Source organism: Tachypleus tridentatus, chromosome 7 (genome assembly GCF_004210375.1).
Source record: "Tachypleus tridentatus isolate NWPU-2018 chromosome 7, ASM421037v1, whole genome shotgun sequence".
NCBI classification, from domain to species: Eukaryota; Metazoa; Arthropoda; class Merostomata; order Xiphosura; family Limulidae; genus Tachypleus; species Tachypleus tridentatus.
In genome coordinates, this window is record NC_134831.1 from 3,392,241 (window position 1) to 3,418,837 (window position 26,597).

Sequence of the window (26,597 nt, forward strand, 5' to 3'; positions counted from 1 at the left end):
CTGTCTGCGCTCTGCCTGCCACGGGTATAGAAGAAACCGATTTTCTAGCTGTGCCACTTGGAGAGGGAGCTACAATGCGAATTCTGGAATAAAAACAGATTTATAAAATTAGGGATTAATGTGGTTTAAATAATATATATATATAATAATCATTTTTATTTACATTTCTAAAAACAAATATAAAGTTCATCTTGTGTCTTTTTGCGAGAAATTTGGGTTTTTTATTATTTCAGAATATTTTTCACAAAAACTAAGTGTCTGTAAGACATTAAACTTCTGTACTTTCAGCTTATAATTAAATACAGCTGAACTTTTAAGACTTAGTCTCGTTAATAATATTTGCGTTAGTGATAATGCCACTAGTACCTTTGTCAATAGTGTTTGCGTTAGTGTTAATGGCACAAGCACCTTTGTCAATAATTTTTGCATCAGTATTATTGGCACTAGCACCTTTGTCAATAATGTTTGGGTTAGTGGTAATGGCACAAGCACCTTTGTCAATAATGTTTGGGTTAGTGATAATGGCACAAGCACCTTTGTCAATAATGTTTGGGTTAGTGATAATGGCACTAGCAATGTTTGAATTAGCGTTTTTCACCTCATACAAATACAGTCAAAATGTGAGATATTTTGTTAGGACACCAATGTTTTTAAAAGTAGATTCTTCAGCCAAAGATGAACATGTCCTTTGCCAACAGTGAAATTTGAATGTCTAGACCAGTTACCAGGTTGTCTCGATTCCCAAATACGGATCGATATAACTTAGTAGGTGGAGCAACTCTCCTTGACGTGTGTTCGGTCATTCTTTGCTTAAAATACATCTCACATAACACATAGCTATTTTTAAATATTGACGAAACTAAAATAGGCTATTGCAATAGAGGAAAACTTTGGCATATTAAAATAAACAAGAAGAAATACCACATGCGGAGAAGAATATTGTGAACATTAGGTATGATGAAGGATAGGCTGAACATTTATTGTACTCGATGTGGTAAAGTACTCCAAGAAAACAGTGCACATATGAGGTTCAAGGAGTTTCTCTTATGAGGTCCATCTGTAAGAAGAGTTCTGATTAAAGAGATTTTCAGACAAGCACATTAAAACAACTTCTACAAAAAATAATAGATATTTATTAATCTCAGAAGGCATTTGATAAAAATTTCTTAGCTTAACTTCTCTCGATGCCAGTTTAGAGAAAATATGGGAAGAAATCTATTAAGAAAATTAAGAAGTGTGAATAACTGAGATGCAATATTTCATTACTGAAGGGAGTTTGGCACGTTTGAAAGAGCTTGATTTTTTTTGTTTTCATCTATGGGCCCGGCATGGCGAGGAGGTTAAGGCACTTGATTCGTAATCTCAGGGTCGCGGATTCGAATTCCCGTCACACCAAACAAGCTCCTCCTATCAGTCGTGGGGGCGTTATAATGTGACGGTCAATCCCACTATTCGTTGGTTAAAGAGTAGCCTAAGATTTGGCGGCCGGTGTTGATGACTAGCTAGTCTTACATTGCTAACTTAGGGACGGCTAGCGCAGATAGTCCTCAAATATCTTTGCGCGAAATTCAAAAGAAATTAAACTATATGGCGATTGTATCTGATGAGCAACTAAATCTGAACAAAATGACGTGTCATAAAAACGAGTACATAATGTAGCTTTGTTTACTTTCTTTCACTGTAGTGGTACTTCGGACTATTTGAAACATGAACTAAATAGCCAGTTCAGTAACGCTACTCTTTAGGCAGACCCATCCCTAATGCATAATTACTTTCCAACTTTGAACCAAATGAGAGATTGCCTTTCATTGTGACATTGCCCACCAACACCTGACAGTGAGGTATACGTTCAGTGACATTTTGAAACCTACCTTGTACCTTCAGATCCGCAGCTCAGACCGAAGTGAGTCTTTTATCTCACTCAGATGCTATAAAAAAAGTCCTTGGAAAGCAGTAGAGAAACAGATTGAAAACGAATGAGGTTGAATTAAAGCAAATTAGGTTTATTTTCATAATTAATATTTAACACACAATTTATTTTACACATATTTGTTCTTACTCTCTCAGACATACTTAACTTCAATTACACTATGTAACAAATTGTTTTACTTTTTCTTGTTCCTGGACAGAAAGTGTTATTTCCCATTTGCTTATACCTAGAGTAAATGGAAAAGACTTATTTTTCTCTTCAAACTTTGCTTTTGTGACCTGGGAGCGTATAACGAAAACATGATGGGAGACTATATTTGGGGACTGATACGTGAAAGTGATTTACATCACAGTCGCAAATCTCGAAAAATTACTCACTTCTAAACATTTTTGTATAACTTTAATATAAACACATGTAAATCTTGATTCATATGTTGTTTTATTCAGACCTTATGTAAATGAAAATGTGCAAGTTTGTCCGTTTTTACATAAAAAATAGGTTAATTTCTAAATTTCATTATCCAGGTCACAAAAACAAAGTTTGAAGGGAATAATTACCATTTTCTGTACTTTTACAACATAAGCAATTAAAAAATAACACATACCATCCAGGAACAAAATTTGTGTTACATAGTGTAATGTTTTATAATACTTTCGATATATTTTTATTTTTACTAATTATTCTCACTAGAATGTTTATGGTTCAAATGATGCATCTTTTTTACATAAAAACATATACATATTTTTAAAGCACTTAGACTGACAGAAATGTATCATATAATTATTTTTCTGTAAGCTGCCATTAGTTGTTCCGGGAAAGAAATTTAGTTTATATTCTAATCAGGCATAATACATAGCACATAATATTCGTAATTATAATTGTTTTTAATAAATCGATTGAGGAATCTCGAAATTTTTGAATATTTGTTACCTTTAAATACCTCTTCAAAAGAAAAATATAATTTTGATAATGTCCTGGCAGGGCCACGTGATTAAGGCACTCGACTCCTAATCCGAGGGTCACGAGTTTGAATCTCCGTCACACCAAACATGTTTCTCTTTTCAACCGTGGGACGTTATGAGGTGATGGTCAATCCCATTATTCGTTAGTAAAAGAGTAGCCCAAGAATTGGCGATGGGCGTTGATGACTAGCTGCTTTCCCTCTAGTCTTACACTGCTAAATTAGGGACGGCTAGCGTGGAGAGCCCTCGTGTACCTTAGCGCGAAATTCAAAAACAAACAGACAAATTTTGATAATTATTTCATTGCAAAGCACAAAGTTACACAATGCAGTGCCAACTACGGGTATCAAAACCTGGATTTTAACTTCATAAGCTTTCATCTGAGCCACTGCACGAAAAGTGGTAATTTTAGTAACATTGAAATCCGTAGAGACTATAAATCTGTATTGTTATTCTTGTCTTTTTTTCTATTTTAATATAAATCCAAATGTAACGATTTTGAAACCTTGAGGTGGTTTACACAGTTTTGAACCAGCTGTGCGTAGGAGTCTTTGGGCCACGTATTGTAAGTGGCACCGTTAAAGAAAAAATCATTTATGACGGTAAAATGCAAGTATTTATATAACAAAATACACTAATGAAACATAGGAAGTAACAGTTTCCTATGGTTATATCTGAACAAACTTGAAACAGCTTGAAAGTGTAGAAACTCATTTTATTTGGTAGTCGAATTTGAATATTGTGAGTTTTTGTAAATCAGTGATTCGCATCTAGTGTATTAAGTGTCGTTATTCATATTATGGTACCTTCATTGTTATTCTAGGTTATTTTCCTGCTGTCTACAATAGCAGTAAATTAGGTTATTTTCCTCTTGCTCTCACTTTAATAAGGGTTAAAATTCTGTTTAGTTATGATTGAGTATAATCAATAATGTGTTTATCAACAACCAATAAATAAAAGAGTTTACCTCAAGTTACCAATAATATCTTAACAAAACAACTTACAAATATAGGTCAGCATAAGTTCAGACCTAACTGTACTAAATAGAGTAGAGATTAAAAGAGTGAAATTTAAGACTAAGTTTACATGTGATAACAACAGAAAGGATGAAAAATACGAGATGTAAGACTAAGTCCAAATTTGCTAACAGCAGTAAAAATCAAGAGTGTGAGATTCACTAACAAGTCTAAATCTGTCAACAGTTGTATAGGTCAAGAAAGAATGATTTAAGATCAAGTCCAAATCTTTCAACAGTTGTATAGGTCAAGAAAGAGAGATTTAAGACCAAGTCCAAATTTGTCAACAGTTGTAGAGGTCAAGAAAGAGAGGTTTAAGACCAAGTCAAAATCTTTCGATTGAAATAAGTAACAAGAGCGAAAGTTTTAAGGTTGTGTCCAAATCTTTCTTTATCACTAGAGGTCATGAGCAAGAGATCGAAGATCAAGTTCATTACTAAAAGCTCAAATGTGTAGATATCGAAGAAAAACTTGGCTAAAGCATTAAGAATTGTATAATATGATAAAATGATTTTGATAGCATAACTAATATTAATTAGTCAGAAAATAAAAAGAAAAGTTAATATGCATTTATCCTCGAGCTAACTATGTGTTTACAGTTCTGATGAAGACTAAACAATATTTTTGCTTTACTGTACAACAAAAATAATTATTAATTTATTTAATTATTTCACCTACGGGAACAAATTCAAAGTACAATTCACCGATGGTTTATTTTTATGATAATTCATATTATTTGTGTATTTTATACAGAAATCTGGGGTTTGTTTGCTTTAGAGTAAAGCTATATTTGGCTATCTACTGTGTCCAACATGGCGAATCGAACTTCAGATTTTAGAGTTGTAAGAAAGCTACGATCTTTATCCTTTTTGAAACCCAGGAAGAGTTATTGATTGAGCTCTCGGGTGTAAAGCTTATTTTTATATTGCAGTCGAAGATCCATGTTTTTAAATAAGTTACGGTCATAAGTTCTTAGATTACTGTTAAACATGACATCAGTCACTCTTTACTTTCAAACAAGGTTCATGTACAAGTAGTAAGATAACCAACAAATGGCAAGACAAGGGTTCGTGGGCATAAATCATCGAGGATTTTTCAAATATCATTTGTTGAAGATTCGCATTACTTGTAAATGTTTCGTTATCATACGTTTACCTATTATCTGCCCCCTCCCCAGTGGCTCAGCGGTATATCTGCTCACTTGCAACTCTAGAAACCGGCTTTCGGTACCCGTGGTGGGCAGAGCACAGATAGCCCCTTGTGTAACATTCTACTTATCTACAAACAAACAAAATAGTCTGATATGGGATTGAAGTAACAATCAAGAATTGAATTAATCCATTAGTTTTTCAAATGAAAAGTTAAAAAAAATTATAATAATTAATAATAAAATTAGTTTATTTGAACAATTAACAAAACGTTGATAGAAACTACTGTCATAATATGAATACTGTTGTTTCGTAGACAGTGATGTACTATACTTTTAGCTCAAAAATCAATAAATCGTAAGCTATATATCAAAATCATTTGTAATACCAAGTAAAGCGCTCTTAATAGAATGTGAAATAACTTATTCCCGTGTTTAGTGTCTGTGTTAATTACGTGTATGGTATTGTGTCAACTATGTGTTCGATGGTGTGTTAGTCACACGTTAGCTGCTGTATTAGTTGTGTGTTTGTTGCTGTGTTAATCACGTGTTAGATGCTGTCTCAATTACGTGTTAGGTACTGTGTTAATTGCGAAATTACTTGAGCCATCTGCTGAAATAAATTCGTAACGACGCAATGCACAAAATTACATTTCCTGTAAAGTAAGGGTAAACCTATTCGAAGTCTTTTATTACTTTAGCATCATGTAAATAGAGATCTTGGATTTTGTAACTGATACTTTAGATCCCGTATCTATGATTTCAAATGTTGTATCTGAGTTTTTCAGTTCTAGCAAAAGTAATACGTGTGTTTAAGCTCAAAATCGACCACAAAATACGTATTTAGAGTAGCTGTATAAAAATTTGTTTTTGAATTTCGCGCAAAGCTACACGAGGGCTATCTACGCTATCCATCCCTAATTTAACAGTGTAAGACTAAAGGGAAGGTAGTCATCACCACCCACCACCACCTCTCAACTACTCTTTTTACCAACGAATAGTGGGATTGACCTTCTCTTTACAACGACCCCACGGCTAAAAGGGTGAGCATGTCTGGTACGACAGGGATTCGAACCTACAACCCTCGGATTACAGGTCAAGCGTCCCTAACCACTTGGCCATGTCAGATCCGTATAAAAGGGTGAGTTTCTAAAAAATTTGAATTTGTTTTATAAGTTTTAATGAACACAATAAACACATATCTGTCTCATGTTTTGTTTTGTTTTTTACTTAGAGTAGGTTTTAATCACTTTGCCTCAAACAAAAGTCTTAAAGCATCAAGAAATACGAGATTAAATACACGAAAAGAATTTTCTATCTAACTGTCAAATATTTGCTCTATTGATTTAACTTTTGTTACTTTCTGATGAAAATAATTCTACTCCAAACTATTTAGCAAAGAGTATATCAAAACTACTCTGGATGGTTTAAAAAACGAACAGAGAACTCAAACATAAATGTTGACTCTTGTTTACATTCTCTATCCGTAGTTGATATTCAGTTGGTTGTTTGTTGGATTTTTTTTAAGGTCGTAATTCTTTATAAAAACCATTTACGATAAAAGCTGTCTCGCTTGAAAAGCTCCAAGGAAATGCTCTTGATTGCTCTGAATTGTAAGTTATTTTATCAGTTTCGTTTCGTTACTTTCAAAGTGCGTTTTGTACAATAAATATATATTGCATAACTTTGTATTAAAATTTTGTCTATCTATAATGCAATCGGAAAAAAAACATAAAAAATTTCTGTTTTCTCATCGATATTTATCTTATCGAGATTCGTCATTTTTTAAGCCTTTTTCTGGTACTAGATGTAATTCCGAACTTTCCTCTAAAGTGTTTGTTTCAAAAGTAAATAAAACTAAAAATATTGGTTACTCTTAATTTGGAATGTATAATTATTCTCATGATTCATGGCATAGTCACGTTTTACTAACGTCACCACAGCAAAAATTCCAACATTAGGCGTCCTTGATGTGACATCATTTTAGCGTCTATTGACTAACTGACAGACAACACACTACTCTCCAGAGGTGCGAGTGATTAAAAAACGTGACCCTTTTCAGGCTGCTTTCGGGAAAATAAGTAACAATCTGTGGAAACTACGTCATTAGTCGTTATTTGTTGAATCTATCCATCATAATTACATTATTTATATCAATGTACTTCTTTTGATAACAGTGAATAAATTCGTCAGCTCCGTGTTTAATTATTGGTCTTTTATATGTTTTTAATGAACTATATAATGAACTGTTTGTGAGAGCAGTGCTGCAGGGATTAAACCCCGGATTGTAATGTTTTAATTTCGTAAAATTACCGCTAACTCACTAAAGATAATTGTTAAATAAAAAAATTAGGTATGATGCATTCACAAAAAGAGGACTGAGTAACCCAAACAGTGCTTTTAATACGTATGATCGAGATTTTTCCTTAATAGAAGTTAAGCTCAAAATAAAATAAATATTTGTATGTTGGGACGTAGAAAATAGAAATGCTACTTAAAGATGACGAACTTGCTAGACACTTCATCACGACTAAGGAAAAATAAACTGAAGAAAATGTTGGCCAAACTGAATTCAAAGATCTCGTGAACAAAGGATAAGAAAACGTCAGAAACATAAGGCAATTTGTAGCATCGCTACTATATATATACACATATATGAACGCAGCAACAAATCGAATGTACAGTACTGGGGCTAAATTATGTTGACCATCTATCTAGTTCAGCCTTATACACATGCTTAGAAGACAAAAAATGGACAGATGGAGGTTCTTTGACCCACAACATCCCACGTCTTTACCACTTTTCGCTGTCTTCAGCCGAATGATACAAATCAGTTGCTCACAAAAAATAGATAAATTAGAAACAATAACTAGAAGGAAATATTTATATACAACTAACTGTTAACTAGCTCTCTAATACTGATTATCAACTGTTAGCTATTTCTATTTCATTAACACTGAATTTCAACTGTCACTATATCTCTCTAGTATTGACAATCAGTTGTTAACAATGTATCACTAATATTGACTTTCAACTTATCTTAGCGTTCTTAAAACTTTAATAAATATTGAAACAGATTTATAAGGTTACAATAACTAAATCATAAGATTTGGTCAGGTTGATTACAAGTTCCTCGATGCATCAAAAGAAAAAGAGAGGAAACCAAGGACATTATTTTCGCAAGGGAGGCCTATTTTCCTCTTTCAATTTCTGTTTACTTTCCTTGACTGATCTAAGAAATCCAATTTTTATAGCCCAATCTTCTGATTAGGTTGTGATAGAAAAGCAAAACTTGATTCACAAGTTTCTTAAAACCTTTCAGAGCAGAAGTTTCCTCATACATCCAATTTACTGAGCGTATTCACTAACCTTACCTTCACTGTGGCAACCACCTTTAGGATTAATCTATCTTTTCTTTCTTACTTAAGTGCATGAATTCGTGTTACCAGAGTAACAGACAGTGGGAGATAATCATTGTTTTTCAGGCCTTCTTGAAATTTACCATTCTGTCTGCGACTGTCTGTTTTATACGAGTGATTCTAATGGGATAAGCCACGTACAACTGAATATAAGAGGAATGTTGAACCAGAAATTTAAGATTTTTTAAAAAGTATTATATATACATAGAACTTATATTAATGGAATTATCAACCTATGTCACGTTGTTTTATATTTAGACGGATAGTTCCAAATATACATTTCCAACACGGGAAAAAAAACGAACTCCTGAACATACGTCAACTTCTGGCCATAATAAACGTACTACTCTAAGACGAAATATAACCAAATGTTCAGATGGTGGTGCAGTGATGTATATTTACTGTTTAATCAACTTGATCTTTCGATAAGATGTGTGTAAGCTATACCAACCGTAACTATTTTATTGCTATTCAATGTCAACCGCAGCTCCTTTACTGCTATTAACCATCAACTGTAATTATATTACTGCTATTAACTATGAACTGTAATTATCTCAATACTATTTACTACGAACTGTAACTCTCTTACTACTATTAACTATCAACTATTACTACCTTACTAATATAAGCTATCAATTGTAAGTATCTCACTACTATTTATTATAAGCTATAACTATTTTAGGCCTGGCATGGCCAAGCGCGTAAGGCGTGCGACTCGTAATCCGAGGGTCGCGGGTTCGCGTCCGTGTCGCGCCAAACATGCTCGCCCTCCCAGCCGTGGGGGCGTTATAATGTGACGGTCAATCCCACTATTCGTTGGTAAAAGAGTAGCCCAAGAGTTGGCGGTGGGTGGTGATGACTAGCTGCCTTTCCTCTAGTCTTACACTGCTAAATTAGGGACGACTCGGTGCAGTGGGCCAACAACCTACTCACTTAAATACTTGTTGAAGAATCCGCAAGCGATTGCGGCCCTATGTTCCTAGATGGAATCTAATGGTGATAACTAGCTAACTAACTGTAACTATCTCACTACTGTCAACTGTAACTATCTTACTACTATTAACTATGAACGGTATCTGACTACTAGTTACTAACAATGGGGTCCGGCATTGCTAGTTGAGTTAAGGCAGATAGCCCTCGTGTAGCTTTTAGTGAAATTAATAAAGACAAAAAAACATACTAGCAATTGTACTGCTATTCACTATCAACTGTAACTATCTTACTACTATTGTCTATCAACTGTAACTATGTAACTACTATTAACTATCACCGGTAACTATCTTTCTACTATTAACTATCGACTGTAGGTGTCTTACTACGATTGACAATCAACTATAACTATCTCACTACTATTGACCATAAAGTGTAACTATCATACTGCTATTGGATAACAACTGTAACTATCTTACTATTACTGACTTTCAACTGTAACTATCTTACTGCTATTCACTATCAACTGTAAGTATCTTGCTGCTATTAACTACCAACTGTAACTACTTTACTACTATTAACTATCAACGGTATCTCACTACTACTATCTAGTGTAACTATCTTACTGCTATTGACTATAGACTGTAATTATCTCACTACTATTGACCATCAACCGTAATTTTCTTAATGCTATTCACGATCAACTGTAGCTATTTTAACTATTAAATATAAATTTTAACCATATTACTGCTATTGACTATGAACTGTAACAATCTTAACTACTAACTAACAGCTGTAGCTATCTTATTGCTATTAAATATCTAAAGTAACTATTTTACTAATGCTAAATATCAACTGTGAGTATCGTACAACTATTTACTCTCAACTGTAACTGTCTTACTACTATTAACTATCAACTGTAAGTATCTTATTATTGCCCCCAGTGGCGGCTCAGCGTTATGTCTGCGGGCCTACAACGCTAACAACCGGGTTTCGATACCCATGGTGGGCAATGCACAGATAGCACAAAGTTACACAGCAAGACAGTTATTGACTATCAACTGAAACTATCTTAACTATTAACTAGCAAATGCAACTATCTTACTACTATTCACTATCAACTGTAGTTATCTTAATACTATTAACTATTATCAATAACCGTCTTAATGCTATTAACCATCAACTGTAAACTGTAACTATTTCACTACTATTAACTATCCATTTTAACTATCTTACTAATTTTAACTATCAAATATAAGTACCTCACTACTATTTATTATCAACTGTAACTAACTTACTCCTATTAACTATCAACTGTAAGTATCTTACTGCTATTGACTATCAACTGTAAGTATCTTACTACTTATTTTAACTTTCAAGCGTAACTTTCTTACTTCTAATGAGTATGAACTATATCTGTTTTACTACTATTATCTATGAACTGTAAGTATCATACTACCATTAATTGTCAACTCTAAGTATCTTACTGCTATTGACTATCAACTGTAACTATTTCACTACTATTTACTATCAATTATGACTGTCTTACTACTATTGACTATCAACTGTAAGTATGTCACTACTATTTGCAATCAATTCTAAATATCTTGCTGCTATTGATTTTCAACTGTGACTATCTTACTACTATTATCTATCAATTGTAAATATATTATAACTATTGACCATCAACTGTAACTCCATTACTGCTATTAACTATCAACTGTAACTACGTTAGTAATATTAACTATCAACTGTAGTAATCTCACTACTGTTAAATATCAACTGTAACTATTTTAGTAATATTAAGTATCAGCTGTAAGTATCTCACTACTATTTAGTATCAACTGGAACTATATTACTACTGCTATTAGCTATCAGCTCTATTTATCTTACTATTGCTATTAACTATCAACTGTATTTATCTTACTACTGCTATTAACTATCAGCTCTATTTATCTTACTACTGCTATTAATTATCAGCTCTATTTATCTTACTACTGCTATTAACTATCAACTGTATTTATCTTGCTACTAATGACTATCAACTGTAACTATCTTATTACTATTGACTATCAACTCTAACTATCTTACTATTTTTAGCTATCAGCTGTAACTATCTCAATGCTATTGACTATGAAATGTAACTATTATACTACTATTGACTATCAGCTATTTTAATATTATTGATTATCAACTGTAACTGTTTAAATGCTATTGTCTAGCAACTCTAACTATCTTGCTATTTTTGACTATCAGCAGTTATTTTATCAAGAAAATGGAAAAGTACATGTTGTTCGAACGTGGTAGGACTTTATATAAAGTATAAAAGAAGGTGAGCCCTTTAATTTTACAACTTTCATGAGATAAATTTCTCATTTTCTAAAAGCAGTGGCATCTTTATTTGTAACTTTCTGTTAAATAATGTCTTTTCAATGTTCAATCACTACTTCACTCACGTTAATTTTGAGAATCTGATTCTTGGCTAACGCAGAATAATGTGTATTTGAGATAGCAGTTTTTACGTTAGATTATTTAAATAATTTGATGTACGAATATAATTTTCTGAGAACAATCGACGTGTGCAAATGAACTAAAGAACTGAAATATTACGGGAAAAAATGTGTCATTCAAAAACAAACGACAAACGCAAGCGAATTCGTGGCTTTTAATTATCAGGGTGTACTTAATGTTAAATTATGTTTTAACTTTTAAAACAAGCTACGACATAAGATGCAGTTCGTTTTAAAGCAGTCAACTCCAGTTGTTGAGTAAGATATAAGGAACATCAGTTACATAATCTAAAATATGAAATTTCAAATTGACCTTCTAGAAAACCTTATTCTTCCCTGTGTGACACAGCAATAAGTCTGAAAGCTTTTATAACGCTAAAAACCGATTTTGAAGCCCGTGGTGAGCACAACTTTAAGCGTAACAACGAACACAAATACTGGAGAAAAAAACCTTCTTCTCACGAATATTTAGAATGTTATTCTTGTAATGATATACTAGAAGTGTTACTAACTTCTGTTGGATATTAGGAATTATTCTTTTATTATTATTGGCTTTAGATTACTTAGTTTATGTTATTTTAAACTGAACTGGATATTTCTTGCTCGGTTCGAATGTTAAAAAGAAGTTATTTCGTATAGCAACAAAGGTTTTAACTCCAAATTAGGCCTAACTACTAAGTGTAAAACCAGAAATGTTTCACATTCAACTTTAGTAATAATAAAAAGAATAGATATAGTCCTAAGCCTAAAATTTATTTCTAACAAGTTAATTTGGCTGTAATTGATTATGATAGTTATACATTTATATTTAGATTCTACTGTACGGTTAGTACAGTAGTCTTCTTGGTGATTCAGCAGTAAATTTATAGTAAAATCATATTTCTGTAGTGGGCAAAAGGCAGATACACTGTTATGCAGCTTTGCGCTAAAACAACAACAATAATAAAATAAAACCAATTTTCTATAAAAATATATTTTAAATAAATATAACGGCCCGGCATGGCCAAGTGGTTAAGGAAGTCGACTCGTAATGTGAAAGTCGCTGGTCTGAATCCCTATAACATCAAACATGCTCGTTCTGTCAGCCGTGGGGGCGTTATAATATGGCAATCAATTCTACTATATGTTGGAAAACGACTAACCCCAAAGTTGGTGGTGGGTGATGAAGACTAGTTGCCTCCCCTCTAGCCTTACTTACACTGTAAAATTATGGACAGTTAGCTCAAATAGCTTACGTGTAGTTTTGCGCGAAATTAAAAAACAAACAAAATAAATATAAATTATTTTCAGAAACTGTAGATATTCCTAAGTTGTATTCGGATATTAAATAAAAACAGTCTGTGAAAGTTGCATAAAAAATACTCCATTTAAATCCGGATTTTATTTGTGTTTAAACATTACGTAACTGTGTGTGTGTTATGTGTGAAACAGAATACACTGTTGTTGTTATCACAGCACCATTAATGACCTGAAACTTTCTATTGGCTATAAATTTCAGAACATTTCAAATTGAGATTCCTGAATCCATATATGGAAGTCAGGGCTGTCAGGGTTTTTCACGTTACAAACAGTCGTAAGGTGCTGGTTAAACCAGTTTTGATACAAGTGTATTCTTAAACGCTGGGTTTAATGGATAGAAAGTTAAAGTATCGTAGGAATTTCAGATTTTACTACAAAAAATCGATGCCACATCAAAGCAGTTTCTAGCAGTAAAGGTAGCACGGTTATCCCTCATAACCCACTTGATGCCCACATCCTGTGAAGTCAATGAAACAAATGCCATGCAAAAAGGTGGTACTTTAGCCAGTTAAATATTAAAATAAAGACGTCCATTATATTACAGCTAATTTCAGTCTGAGGTAAACCTCTACTTACAACAACATTTGATAAATAAACCTACATTTTAAGATAAATTTAATTGTCGTGCCATTCTATGGTCCTTACTAAATGGCCTGATAGGACCTGGGTTGCCCCCCAGTGGCTCAGCGGTATGTCTGCGGACTTACAACGCTAAAAACCGGGTTTCGATACGTGGTGGGCAGAGCACAGATAGCCCATTGTGTAGCTTTGTGCTTAATTCAAAACAACAACAACAACAGGACCTGGGTTAAGGCGCTCGACTCGCAAGTTATGGGTAATGACGTAAAAACCTGTCTTCGAATGAGCTCGCTGTTTTCCCCGAGAGGTAATTATAATGTAATGGTTAATCCCACGTTTCGTTGGTAAAGAGTAGCCTAAGAGTTGGCGGTGGGCGATGTTGACTAATTACGTTCCATTTGTCTAGCATTTCAAAAACAGAGACAGTTGGCGTAGATAAATATTTTTCGAGTAGCTTTTATCGGGATTTTACAAGGTAAACAATCTTTACTGCACGTCGAAATCCAACCATGATGTTAAAATATTGACGAGATAAACATAAAAATTAGAAAACGACATTGGTTTTCATTTATCTCCTTAAAAGTTTTCACAAAAATATTACATCTCCAAAATTGTGAAATGCATAAGCGTGTTCTTTTTTTTTTTTTTTTGTACCATAACAAAGATAGTGTTTTAGAGTAATTTAAAACGCCGAGAAACTCACGATGTGTTAACGTTAGGATACGTCAGACTTCATGACGAGTGATTACAAGATGAGATGTTTGGTTGTAACACGATTCCACAAGAATGACGATAAACATATGAAACAGTTAACATATTTCACTTTCAAACCTAAGAGCTGATATTTTGGGCGTGTGTATGTGTTTTCTTATAGCGAAGCCACATCGAGCTATCTGCTGAGCCCACCGATGGGAATCGAACACCCTGATTTTAGCGACGATATTTTGGGCAATAAAGTAAATAATTATTGTTTTATTTTAAAAGTTAAAAACCATTTGGTTTTCCAATCAAATAAGTAAGTACGTATCATTTATTAGAAAAGAAATTCCAAACTCCTGATCCAATAGTGAACATATAATGTACAGCAACATATGGTATGCACGAAGCAAGGCAACCAAGCCTACATCGCAATGGCGTCGTGCAAACCCAGCGGCCCCTAACCTTTCGTTATATTTATATCAATACGTAGTTCTAGGTCTTACAGCTAACTGGATGGTATCTTGATGTGAAATTATTACAGTGCTCGCTACTTCAGTCTGTGAAGAGGCGTTCTTAGAAAACTATATGTCTGCAGATAGGGATATGGATCTGTGTATGGAGGACCAGTAAACCAGATGTGTATAAACATGGATATGGATCTGTACATAGAGGATCATAAACCTGATGTCTGTAAACATGGATATGGATCTGTACATAGAGGATCATAAACCTGATGTCTGTAAACAGGGATATGGATCTGTACATAGAGGACCAGTAAACCTGATGTCTGTAAACAGGGATATGGATCTGTACATAGAGGACCAGTAAACCTGATGTCTGTAAACATGGATATGGATTTATACACAGAGGACCAGTAAACCTGATGTCTGTAAACATGGATATGGATTTATACATAGAGGACCAGTAAACCTGATGACTGTAAACAGGGATATGGATCTGTACATAGAGGACCAGTAAACCTGATGTCTGTAAACAGGGATATGGATCTGTACATAGAGGACCAGTAAATTAGATGTCTGTAAACATGGATATGGATTTATACATGTCAAACATGTCTGAAACAGGGATATGGATCTGTACATAGAGGACCAGTAAACCTGATGTCTGTAAACATGGATATGGATTTATACATAGAGGACCAGTAAACCTGATGTCTGTAAACATGGATATGGATCTGTACATAGAGGACCAGTAAACCTGATGTCTGTAAACATGGATATGGATTTATACATAGAGGACCAGTAAACCTGATGACTGTAAACAGGGATATGGATCTGTACATAGAGGACCAGTAAACCTGATGTCTGTAAACAGGGATATGGATCTGTACATAGAGGACCAGTAAATTAGATGTCTGTAAATAGGGTTGTGGATCTATAAGGCAGAGCGGTTTGGCAAACTGTCTTTAAATCATAAAATAAAGTCTCATAATACATGTTTTGTGGTGAAATATATATAAAAAAACAAAAGTTTAAATGAATATGAACATTCGTCTTTGTTAAATGTAAATGTGCTATATCCAAGATGCATCTATGTTAATCATTTGTTATGAATTTCGTGCAAACATACACGAGGGATATCCGTCCCTAATTTAGCTGTAACAGACAAGAGGGAAAACAGCTAGTCATCACCTCCCACCGATAAATTTTGGATTACGCTTTAAGCAACGAATAGGGGGATTGATCGTAAATTATAACGCTTCCACAGCTGAAAGGAAGAAAATGCTTGAAGGGAGAGAGATTCGAACCCACGACCCTCAGTTTACCAGTTGAGCCATTCAGTGCTAGGGCTCTCATGATTTGAACTGGGGTATATACCGGTATTTTGATATTAACTCTTGTGGGTTTTGTTATTTGTAGATGTGTTCACTGCTAACATACATGGCTTTCACACGTTAGTTGTTTAAATTGTATTATAAGACATGTCTGACATTTGTGTTAGAAACTATATAAGATAGAGTAATTCACGTTAAAGGCTATTTGTAATAGAGTTGTAATACTTATTTGATACTCATGTTAAAACCATAATTCATAATGTCTAACTTTCGAATTAAAGCTACTTACAATATTTCTTTAATGCATATAATACATGGTCTAACTTTCTAACTTAAAATTAAAGCTACAATATTTCTTTAATGCATATCTGGCTTTCATGTTAAAGTTACTTACAATGGTTCTGTAATACATGTCTAACTTTCGAATTAAAGCTACTTACAATATTTCTTTAATGCATATCTGGCTTTCATGTTAAAGTTACTTACAATGGTTCTGTAATACATGTCTGGCTTTCATGTCAAAGTTACTTAAAATAGTGCTGTAGTACATGTCTGACTTTCATGTTAAAATCTACTCATGATAGTGCTGTAATGTATGTCTGAATTTCATGTTAAAAGCTAATCATGATAGTGCTGTAATGCATGCCTGACTTTCATGTTAAAAACTACTCATGATAGTGCTGAAAATGAATAACAATTATTTAACATTCTAGTAACAATAATGAAGACTAACTAACAAAGTCGTAGAAATAACTCAATTTTTTACTATAAGTCGCAGCTTCTGTCTTATCAAAAGATTGTTAAGTTTGAATGATTACCTATTATATAAACATTAGCCCTTTAAGTGTATCATATTTCGTATAATCGACATGTGATACGTAGCCTGTAGTGACACCTGTTTATTTTTACTATCATCAAAGTATATAAGCAACAAATGTGTTAAAAAGTCTGATATGCACAACCGCAGGTGTAAATATTTTTTTAAAATGTGTCTGTGTTTTGCTTAAAACAAAGCCATATCGGGTTATCTGAGGTGTCCATCGAGGGGAATCGAATCTCTGATTTTAGCGCTGTAATATAATCTTACATAATATGAAGCATTTGTTTAACTGCTCGTCAGTTTGTTTTGTTCTGAATTTCGTGCAAAGCTACGCGAGGTCTACCCGCGCTTGTCGTCCCTAATTTATCAGTGTAAGACTAGGGGGAGGAAACTAGTCATCACCACCCACCGCCAATTCTTGGGCTACTCTTTTACCAACGAATAGTGGGACTGACCATCGCATTTTAACGTCCCCACGGCTGAAAGGTCAAGCATATTTGGTTTAACGGGAATTCGAACCCATGACCCTCGGAAATATGAGTCAAGTGCCTTATCCACCTGACCATGCCGGACCTACGCGTCAGTTTGTGAATTTAACCCGTACTATATAACTTCGTAATGCCTAATTATAATATATATATAAAATGCTAAGAAAAGGCCACGTTAAATTAGAAACATACAGGTTAATAAAAAGTACTTCATATATATTATTAAAGTTTATTAGTATTTATTTTTGAATGGGCCCGGCATGGCCAAGCGCGTTAAGGCGTGTGACTCGTAATCCGAGGGTCGCGGGTTCGCATCCCCGAAGCGCCAAACATGCTCGCCCTTTCAGCCGTGGGGGCGTTATAATGTGACGGTCAATCCCACTATTTGTTGGTAAAAGAGTAGCCCAAGAGTTGGCGGTGGGTGGTGATGACTAGCTGCCTTCCCTCTAGTCTTACACTGCAAAATTAGGGACGGCTAGCACAGATAGCCCTCAAGTAGCTTTGTGCGAAATTCAAACAAACAAATTATTTTTGAAATTAATAAATCACATTTTAAGGAATTTTTATATAGGCTTGTGGGCCTCAAACCTTTTCGTTCAAATCAAAAGACCCTCAGACTAACAGAGTTTGAAAACCTCTCATTTAGTTGATTCCAAGCTAGATAATATAGAATCAATTATTTTTAAATAATTAGTATCGTATAATGACGAATATCGTACGTTCCACAAAACGTATCATGTTAATGCTTTATTGTTGTGTATACAGATGCATCGTACGAGTCTTATAATACAGATCAATATGTCTGGTACTGTCTTGATACCCAACAGAAATGGTTCTTTAGTTGACGTTATAGGGTTTCTACTGATATCCCCAAGTTTGAGACATAGTTCAGAGAAGGTAACCATTTTGGTAACCTCTCTAAGGTTTATTTGTTCAAATGAGAATACATATTTTTCCGGAGAAGACAGAAAAAAAGGAAATCTAATGAAAGTTTTGAAATTGACTTCAGTTATATGTGTTCTAACTGAAGAATTGTGGTGGTTAATATCACTTAAATATTTTACAGAAATCGAACGTTACATTTAATAGTTACTCCTAATCAGCTACTGTGCTCAGTTCCAAAGACCTGCTTCTTGTGGTGTTTCAAGTATGTTGGAAGGGAGTAGATAGATACACTGGAAATATTAGTCTGTTCCAATGAAGATCCATTGACATCTGACAAGGATGCCATTTCCTCTGATGAAGATAAGTCCACCAGATGAAATGACTAGAATTTTACTATTTAATATAGTCCGCCTACGTTATTGTTGTGAAGTTATGATATAGTAAAATAAAGATATTTTTGTTTTGCGTATTAAAATATGTAACCTGATTTAGTTGTGAAGTGATATTACGTTTATGTTCGCGATAAAACTTCCCACACCTTCACATACTAACATGTCCCACCCATACATCCACTTAAACTACCAACTCATATTCCACTAAAACTTCTCACATATACATCCACTAAAACTTTTTACACTCACACCCACTAAAACTTCTCACATATGCACCCCTGAAACTTTCCACCCATACACCCACTAAAACTTCCCACTCACACACTCCTTAAACTTCTCACACCTACATCCAATAAAACTTCTAACTCATACACCTACTAAAACTTCTCATACCTGCACCCCCTAAAACTTCCCACCCATACACCCACTAAAGCAGATTATTTTGCATATAATGACTTCAAGTATATCTTTAAAAGCAAGAAACCACAATGTGTCCCTCCGTACTTCAGGTTTGTATGATGTCGTCATGAAGTAAGTGTACTGTTTTAGTTAAACCATATCTTTAACACAGAAGGAGATCGCTTTCAAGTAACCCTCAGACACAAAGCAGTTTGTCCATATGCGTGTCCATATTTCTGTATATAAATAAATACGTAGATTATAAAGCCATGTAGTTGGATGCCTAAAACAGTTGAAACTACGGCGCTCCATATAACACTTCCTTCCCTGAATTAGCTTGCCTTTAAATTTCCCAAAGCACGACAATAATAATTTAAAATAATTAGGTTGATTATTTATTGTATTTGTTGTTAGCTCTGAGTGCTTAATGTCAGGAACTACGCTTTTGACCAAACATTTTTACACTCCAGTTTTTATGTTTTTCTTAAGATTACAGCTTCCCCCTCCCCGGTAGATCAGCGGCAAGTTTATGAACTCACAAAGCTAAAATCCGGGGTTCTATTAGTGTGATCAGAATAACAACAAAATTGGAATTATAAGAAATATTAACATGTAATCGTGAACTTAGGTTAACAAACTTAATTATTAGATTTACATTTTACTGGATGCAAACCATCTGGAAGAGAAACGAAAAACTAAGTACGAAAGCAACGATTTGATTCGATATAATCTAAAGAGACAACTTACGATCGTTGTAACAGAGGCGCCAGAGCCCGGACACCGTGAACTTGGAGAGAAACTCTCGGTCGCCGGTACCGTTGTACAACGGGTTCTGCATTAGTTCTTCGGTGTGGATCCACGCGTTAGAGCAGAGAACGATTCCATGAGCAACTAGGGACATGATAACGGTGAGAGGTGTCAGCACACGTAGTAGGCGCACAGAAAACCAGGGCATGGCGGCTGCGAAGGCGGAGGTGGTCGGATGCGGCAGTTTTGGGGGGCCCCAGGGCCCTGCTCATCGAGTGAGCCAGCGTGCCGCACCGCACGGGCTCAAACGCCCGTAGTCCACTCCTGACGCAACGGAAGCAAGGCAAACGAACCCACGAAGAGGTCTCATCCATTCGTGCCGGGAACCAGCGCCTGTTGAGGGCAGTTCTCGTCGGCCATAGGCACGAAAACAATCACCAAAACACAGATAAGTTTATCCTGTTGTTGTTTTTTTCTAGGTAGATAAGCAGTCTTCAACAGGATTGAAACAGTTTGTCGATCTTCACTTTGTAGCTCTGATGTCTCACCTGTCTCTACATCGATTTCACATCCGGGAAACTAGTCACATCAGGAGAGAAAACACTTAGACACTAGAGAGCACGCGCCACGATTTTCGTGGTTCTGGCAAACTGGGATGTTCCTGTGATCTTGGTTTCGTCTATTCCATTCACAAGGGAGGGAAACCAGGAATACGACACGATAATGGATAAATTATTTCATTTCATCGATTAAGGGTAAAACTATAAAGGGTTGACTAGCTTCCACACTCCTGATCTACGATTATTACTTACCCTTCCTAGCTGTTTAGTCTTGATTAAAGGGGTGACTTTGGAAGGGCAGATGATAAGAACAGCAAACATCAGGAGCTGTCATGGGCAGGAAATGAAGCTCCAATTTCTCCACGCAACAGTAGAAGTCGTTTACTCATTTCAGCGGCTGTAGCGCTCCAAGCGATCGATGTAGAAAATACAACAAAAATGTCTTGACCGCATATGTTAGCTGTTTAAAGACTGACAAAATTAATTTCTGAAATACGTTAGTAATTCTTATAAACGTCATTCGATGTTTTGAAAAGACTTGTAGTTGTTCACAGGATTAAACATGTCTGTACAACAAGTGTTTTCCAGAAACTTGTGTTATTTCACAGGATTAAATATGTCTTTACAACAAATATTTCACAGAAACTTCTATCAGTTCACAGGATCTGATATGTTTGTATTATATTTAATATTTAAATCCTTGCACTTTAGTGTCTGTAGAAATCTGATTACTCAGAGTGAAGTTACGTACCACATTCCAACATTCAAATTCATCACCGATAACATTTCCAACAAAATCAAAATGAAGTTGGGCTCATTTATCTCGAAAATATATATATATATATTTAAGAACAGCTAATGCACTAGGACAGTTGATAACATATTTAATTATCTCCATCTCTTAAAAGCTAAATAAAAAAAATCTAGTTATACGAAATATTTTTCATTACTGAGTTTCAACTCATGACGAAATAAACAGAATTATTTATTCTGCCTGTTTCTCTCCTACTAGTAACTAAATCTTATCTAAAATTATATATCGCATTTCTTTAAATAAAATATTTACCACACGGCCTTAAACAGTTTCGAATATTCAAGTTATCACAATGAATTTATTTCTGCGCCAATAACGATGTATTAAGTTAACCTTTTTAGTTTCAAGATTTATGATGGTAGTTGATAAAATTTTGCTACGAAACAATAAGTTCCCATACTGTTGATCATTGAGATCAAACACTCAATATTTGTTTGTTCAGTGTCGACCGTTGATATTTCTATTATAAAAAATAGAATGGTGTTAGTTGATACCAACTAGGCTCCATTATAAAAACTGTTTCAAACCAACGGAATCAAACCACGATGCGTAGCTTTCAACTTAGTTCATTGACGTATTTACAGGCGTATAACGATACATTTTGTTCATCTAGTTTTATTCTACGTTTCTAATTAGTTTCCAATAAAACGGTTATTGTGTGCCTTTACTGTAACAACATACAATTAGTTGTTTCGTAAATATCTATTTTTACATCGTTATGACAAACGCTTTTTAGCTTTGGAAAATTGATGTAGCTATACATTTAACTCGCACTTATTAGAAGCTTTTTCGGATATGAGTATATGTGGTTGTTTCCTTTTGACCACTACACAATAAACATTATCTTTGTCTTAAACCGTATTCCATTTGCCACTATTTATAACAATATTAATACATGTTTTAACGTTTTAAAGGAATAAAAAGTATTTTGGAAAATTCGTTAGTTGATCATTTTACGTAACAAATGTTTTTGTCTTTTTCAAAGTAGATCAACTACTAAATGATAATAAAAGACAGCAGCTAACTTTCTAATAGTGCGCTCTTAGTCCTTCATAACAAACTAAAATGTGGTTATTTTGCACTGTAAAGAAAATACATACAAGTATCTAATATATCTTTCAATCGTAGAGTCGCTTTTTGAAAAATATCTTAGCAAGAATCATGGATATTATAAAGTCTAACCACTTTTTATAGACAAGTTTCTTTTTAATGAGTTTTTGTATAAGAAGTAAATAGACCGAAAAAAACAACAACAGTGGCTCATTTATAAATATATTTACTTAAGTGGTTAATATTGTTTCTAACATGACATGCACAACGGACAGTAAAATAAATGTGTTCATCTTTTCATTGTGTTTTCCTACTCATTAATTACAAGAACATTACAATATCCAATCTCTCTATACCTATAAAATATTTAGTGTTACTACAACTAACAATATATTGCAGTTACTACAGCAATACAAAATTCATTCCCAAGAGGCCTGGCATGGCCTAGCGCGTTAAGGCGTGCGCTTCGTAATCTGAGGATCGCAGGTTCGCGCCCGAGTCGCGCCAAACATGCTCGCCCTCCCAGCCGTGGGGGCGTTATAATGTGACGGTTAATCCCACTATTCGTTGGTAAAAGAGTAGCCCAAGAGTTGGGGGTGGGTGGTGATGACTAGCTGCCTTCCCTCTAGTCTTGCACTGCTAAATTAGGGCTTTGTAGTAGCTTTGTGCGAAATTCCAAACAACAACAACCCTATTATAACAACACAATATTAAGTCTTTGTATAATAACACAATAATAAGTCTTACTATAACAACAATGATTCAGTCTTAATATAACAACAATGATTCAGTTTTAGTATAACAATACAATATTCAGTTATAATAACAATACAGTATTTACTCTTATTACAACAACAATTATTCTCTTAAATATAACAATACAATATTCAGCCTCGCAATAACACTGCGCTGTTTAGTTTATTAGAAAAATACGGTACTTACTCTTTTATAGCAAGAACAACATTCAGTGCACTATGGAAACATAGTGTTCAGTCTTACTGTAAAATTGGAAGTTAACATTCACTAATTATTTAATTAATAAGTTACAACAACAACGTTGTCTGTTAAATAAATATCAGTTACATATAATGTGTTACTGTTAGCAGATGAACTTTGTAAATGGATTTCAATAATGAAAAAATATGGTTATTAACTGAGCACTTTGTCTATATAGCAAAAAGTCAGTCATGGGTGTAACTTTAGTCTTCGTTTATTTGCAATTTATTTTAATCTAATATACAAATAAAATATCATAGACGTTTTGAAACACTTACAGACAGACAGAATTACAAATAATAACAAGTTAAAAGAAACACAGATATAACCTAAAATCAAGGTACGTAGTTGAACACTATGTGTGCACGATGAATACGTAGAGAAACAGCTTTGAAACGTTGAATGGATTTTTATAAGAAACAAAACACTGTGTTACCATGCAAATACTTTACAAAATATTGTAAGCTAGAGGAAAATAATATACATCACAGTAGTGACATTGTTACTCAACAAATAAACATTAGGGTTACTCGCAGCAGTATAAGTAAAATTTAAGACGTTGAGGGCACGGCATGGCCAGGTGATTAAGGCGCTCGACTCGTAATATGATGGTTGCGGGTTCAAGTCTCCGTCCCACCATACATGCTCGCCCTTTCAGCCGTGGGGGCGTTATAATGTAATGGTCAATCCCACTATTCTTTGCTAAAAGAGTAGCCCAAGATTTGGCGGTGGGTGATGATGAATAGCTGTCTTCATCTACTCTTATACTGATAAATTAAGGACGGCTAGCGCAGATAGCCCTCGAGTAGCTTGGGCTACTCGTTTACCAAAGAATAATGGAATTGGCCGTCGCGTTATAACGCCCCCACAGCTGAAAAGGGGAGCATATTTGGCGCGACGGGAAATTTTTTTTGGGCTGCAAGGACAAAACTTATGAATGTACAATAATAAAGTCATGAAAAATAAATTTCCTATAGCAAGTTGTCGGCATCACGAAGAAGCTGACACCAGAGTGCACGCGAAATTTTCTAACGAGAAATACTTTATCTTAATGCACAGTATGTAGCCTCAAGCGGTGGGGATCGAGACCCGCAGCTCGTACAAGAAATCTATTTTGTGTATTCTGAAAATACGTTTTCTCTTGGCAACATTTTGTGAAATAATTTGGAGGCAGACGTTTGTGTATGTTTCAACTATAATATTACTTCTTCATTTTTGTTTTGTTGTTGTTGTTTTTAGATCAGAGCCAAGTAAATCAGGTTATAAAATTATCTACTCTTTGATGTGACGTTTATTATGGCACATCGCGGTTCTCAATAAATAATATTATAGGAAAAACCTTTTTGATTGGAAAAAATGCATTGGTTTTTTCAGTGGATATTCTTCAGATACTGCTCTGTGTGTGCAATGATAAAAGCATGAGACTGAATAATATCACAAACAAGTTTGGCTTGCTAAAATATCATGCTAATCATTTTATTTTTACACAGTATGGAAGTATTATAACTTTCTGTGCAGATGTGTTCCCTTAAAGGATCGTTCTATTTCTTCATGTGGCCGTTAAAGCGTTCGACTCGTGATATGATGGTTGCGGGTTTGAATCCCCGTCACACCAAACGTGCTCGCTCTTCCCAGCCATGGGAGCGTTATAATGTAACGGTCAATCCCACTATTCGTTGGTAAAATAGTATCCCAAGAGTTGGCGGAGGGTGGTGAGGACTAGCTGCCTTCCCTATAGTTTTACACTGTAAAATTAGGGACGGCTAGCGCAGATAGCCATTGATTAGCTTTGCGCAACTTTCAAAAAACAAACTTCAGATCTTTATAGCTTTATATTAGTTTGTTTGTTTTTTTTTTTGTTTGTTCCTTTTTGGTCTTTTTTATTTTTTGTGGTGATAAAGTTTTGAGTTGAAATATTTCTCTGCACGTTTCTCCGCCGACTTTTAAGTGCTACGTGAGAAGTCTATTTTAGCATAACTCTGCTCTATTGGATCTCAAGATAATTACTCCGATGTGATACTATGGATAAGCTAGACTTTAAATGATGTTTTGTAAGTTTAAGCCTAATACAGCTCACATAAACTATCGTTCAGTTTCAGTATCGTGTGGAGAAAGATTCGACACCAAAATGTCACACTATTGCAGGACAGGGTCAACTGTGTTCTAAGTACCATTGAAAGTTGTCTTCATAACACGAGCTACAGTAGGAGAGTAACTAAGAGGAAGCTAGTTCTTATTCTGGGCAACATTACAAGTCAAGAGCAGTGGACATCACGGTTGTCGTTTAGATGTTTTTCCATAACTGTGATTTCTCAACAGAGAGTTAGATTCACTTGGGTTTGACAACTCTCCTTCTAGGGATGTTTATCAAACCATCTGCAAAACACGAAAAAAATGTGCCCTTTGGGCAGCTGGGCAGGGTTATACGTCAGATAATATTTCCACTCACTCAATCCAAACCATAGGATGACATCTTATAGATCAGGTCATTAACGTTCTTCCGTTACTAGACCATCTTTGATTGCGCCCTGTAAAATCGCCCCAAACAACCATCTTCCAGGGCACATCCTTCAGCAGGAGTAGTTTGTAACTCCTTGAGCTTCGATTTAAATTCTTGTAAATGCGATGTGTAACAACATTTTACCTTAAACGATGCCAACAGTAGGTCTGCTAAATACCAATGGAAATCTTGTTTCGAGTTTGTTCAGCTAATAAAACAGTATTCATTCCAAATCACGTGTACGGAGACATTATACATCATAAAAAACAGTTTTTCTTTTACGATATCTGAAATTTTAAGCACATAACAAACAACGAAAATTATATTCATACCACAATTTTTGGAGAATTTTTAGTAATTATATTTTTGTTGTTTATGGTTTATAAAAGTTTTAGTTTTGTAAAGTTCCTGTGAAATTGGGATAATTGTGTCTCTAGTGCTTATATTATTAATCTTAAAAAAATTTAAAATTTTTAAAATAGCTTGTTTTATAGTCGTTATTTCAAGGGGGGGTCTAAAAATTGAGGAATGCTTAACAAAAGCAGATATTATACTTAGTACCAAGGACATTCAACATTCTTTTCACTTAATATATAGTCATATTTTTCACCGTTATTTACAGCTCAGTGATAAGCTTCATTATTGTTTATAACACCAAAA

At 34.5% G+C, this 26,597-nt stretch overlaps 1 protein-coding gene across 3 annotated transcripts in view; it reads right to left on the reverse strand.

The window, feature by feature from the left end:
* Window positions 1-21,100, reverse strand: part of LOC143255010 (uncharacterized) — a 41,806-nt gene extending 20,706 nt beyond the window's left edge. Inside the window, exons 1-2 of one of the 3 annotated variants that reach the window (XM_076509998.1) lie at window positions 20,018-21,078; window positions 682-1,057 (exon numbers count right to left, since the gene is read on the reverse strand). In XM_076509998.1, the coding sequence (XP_076366113.1) occupies window positions 978-1,057; window positions 20,018-20,225 (288 nt within the window). In that variant the 5' untranslated portion in view covers window positions 20,226-21,078 and the 3' untranslated portion in view covers window positions 682-977. Of the gene's footprint in view, window positions 1-681; window positions 1,058-1,950; window positions 3,147-20,017 lie in introns of those variants that run through there. The other 2 variants (XR_013030410.1, XM_076509997.1) reach the window with 2 other exon arrangements.
* Window positions 21,101-26,597: the final 5,497 nt, after the last annotated feature.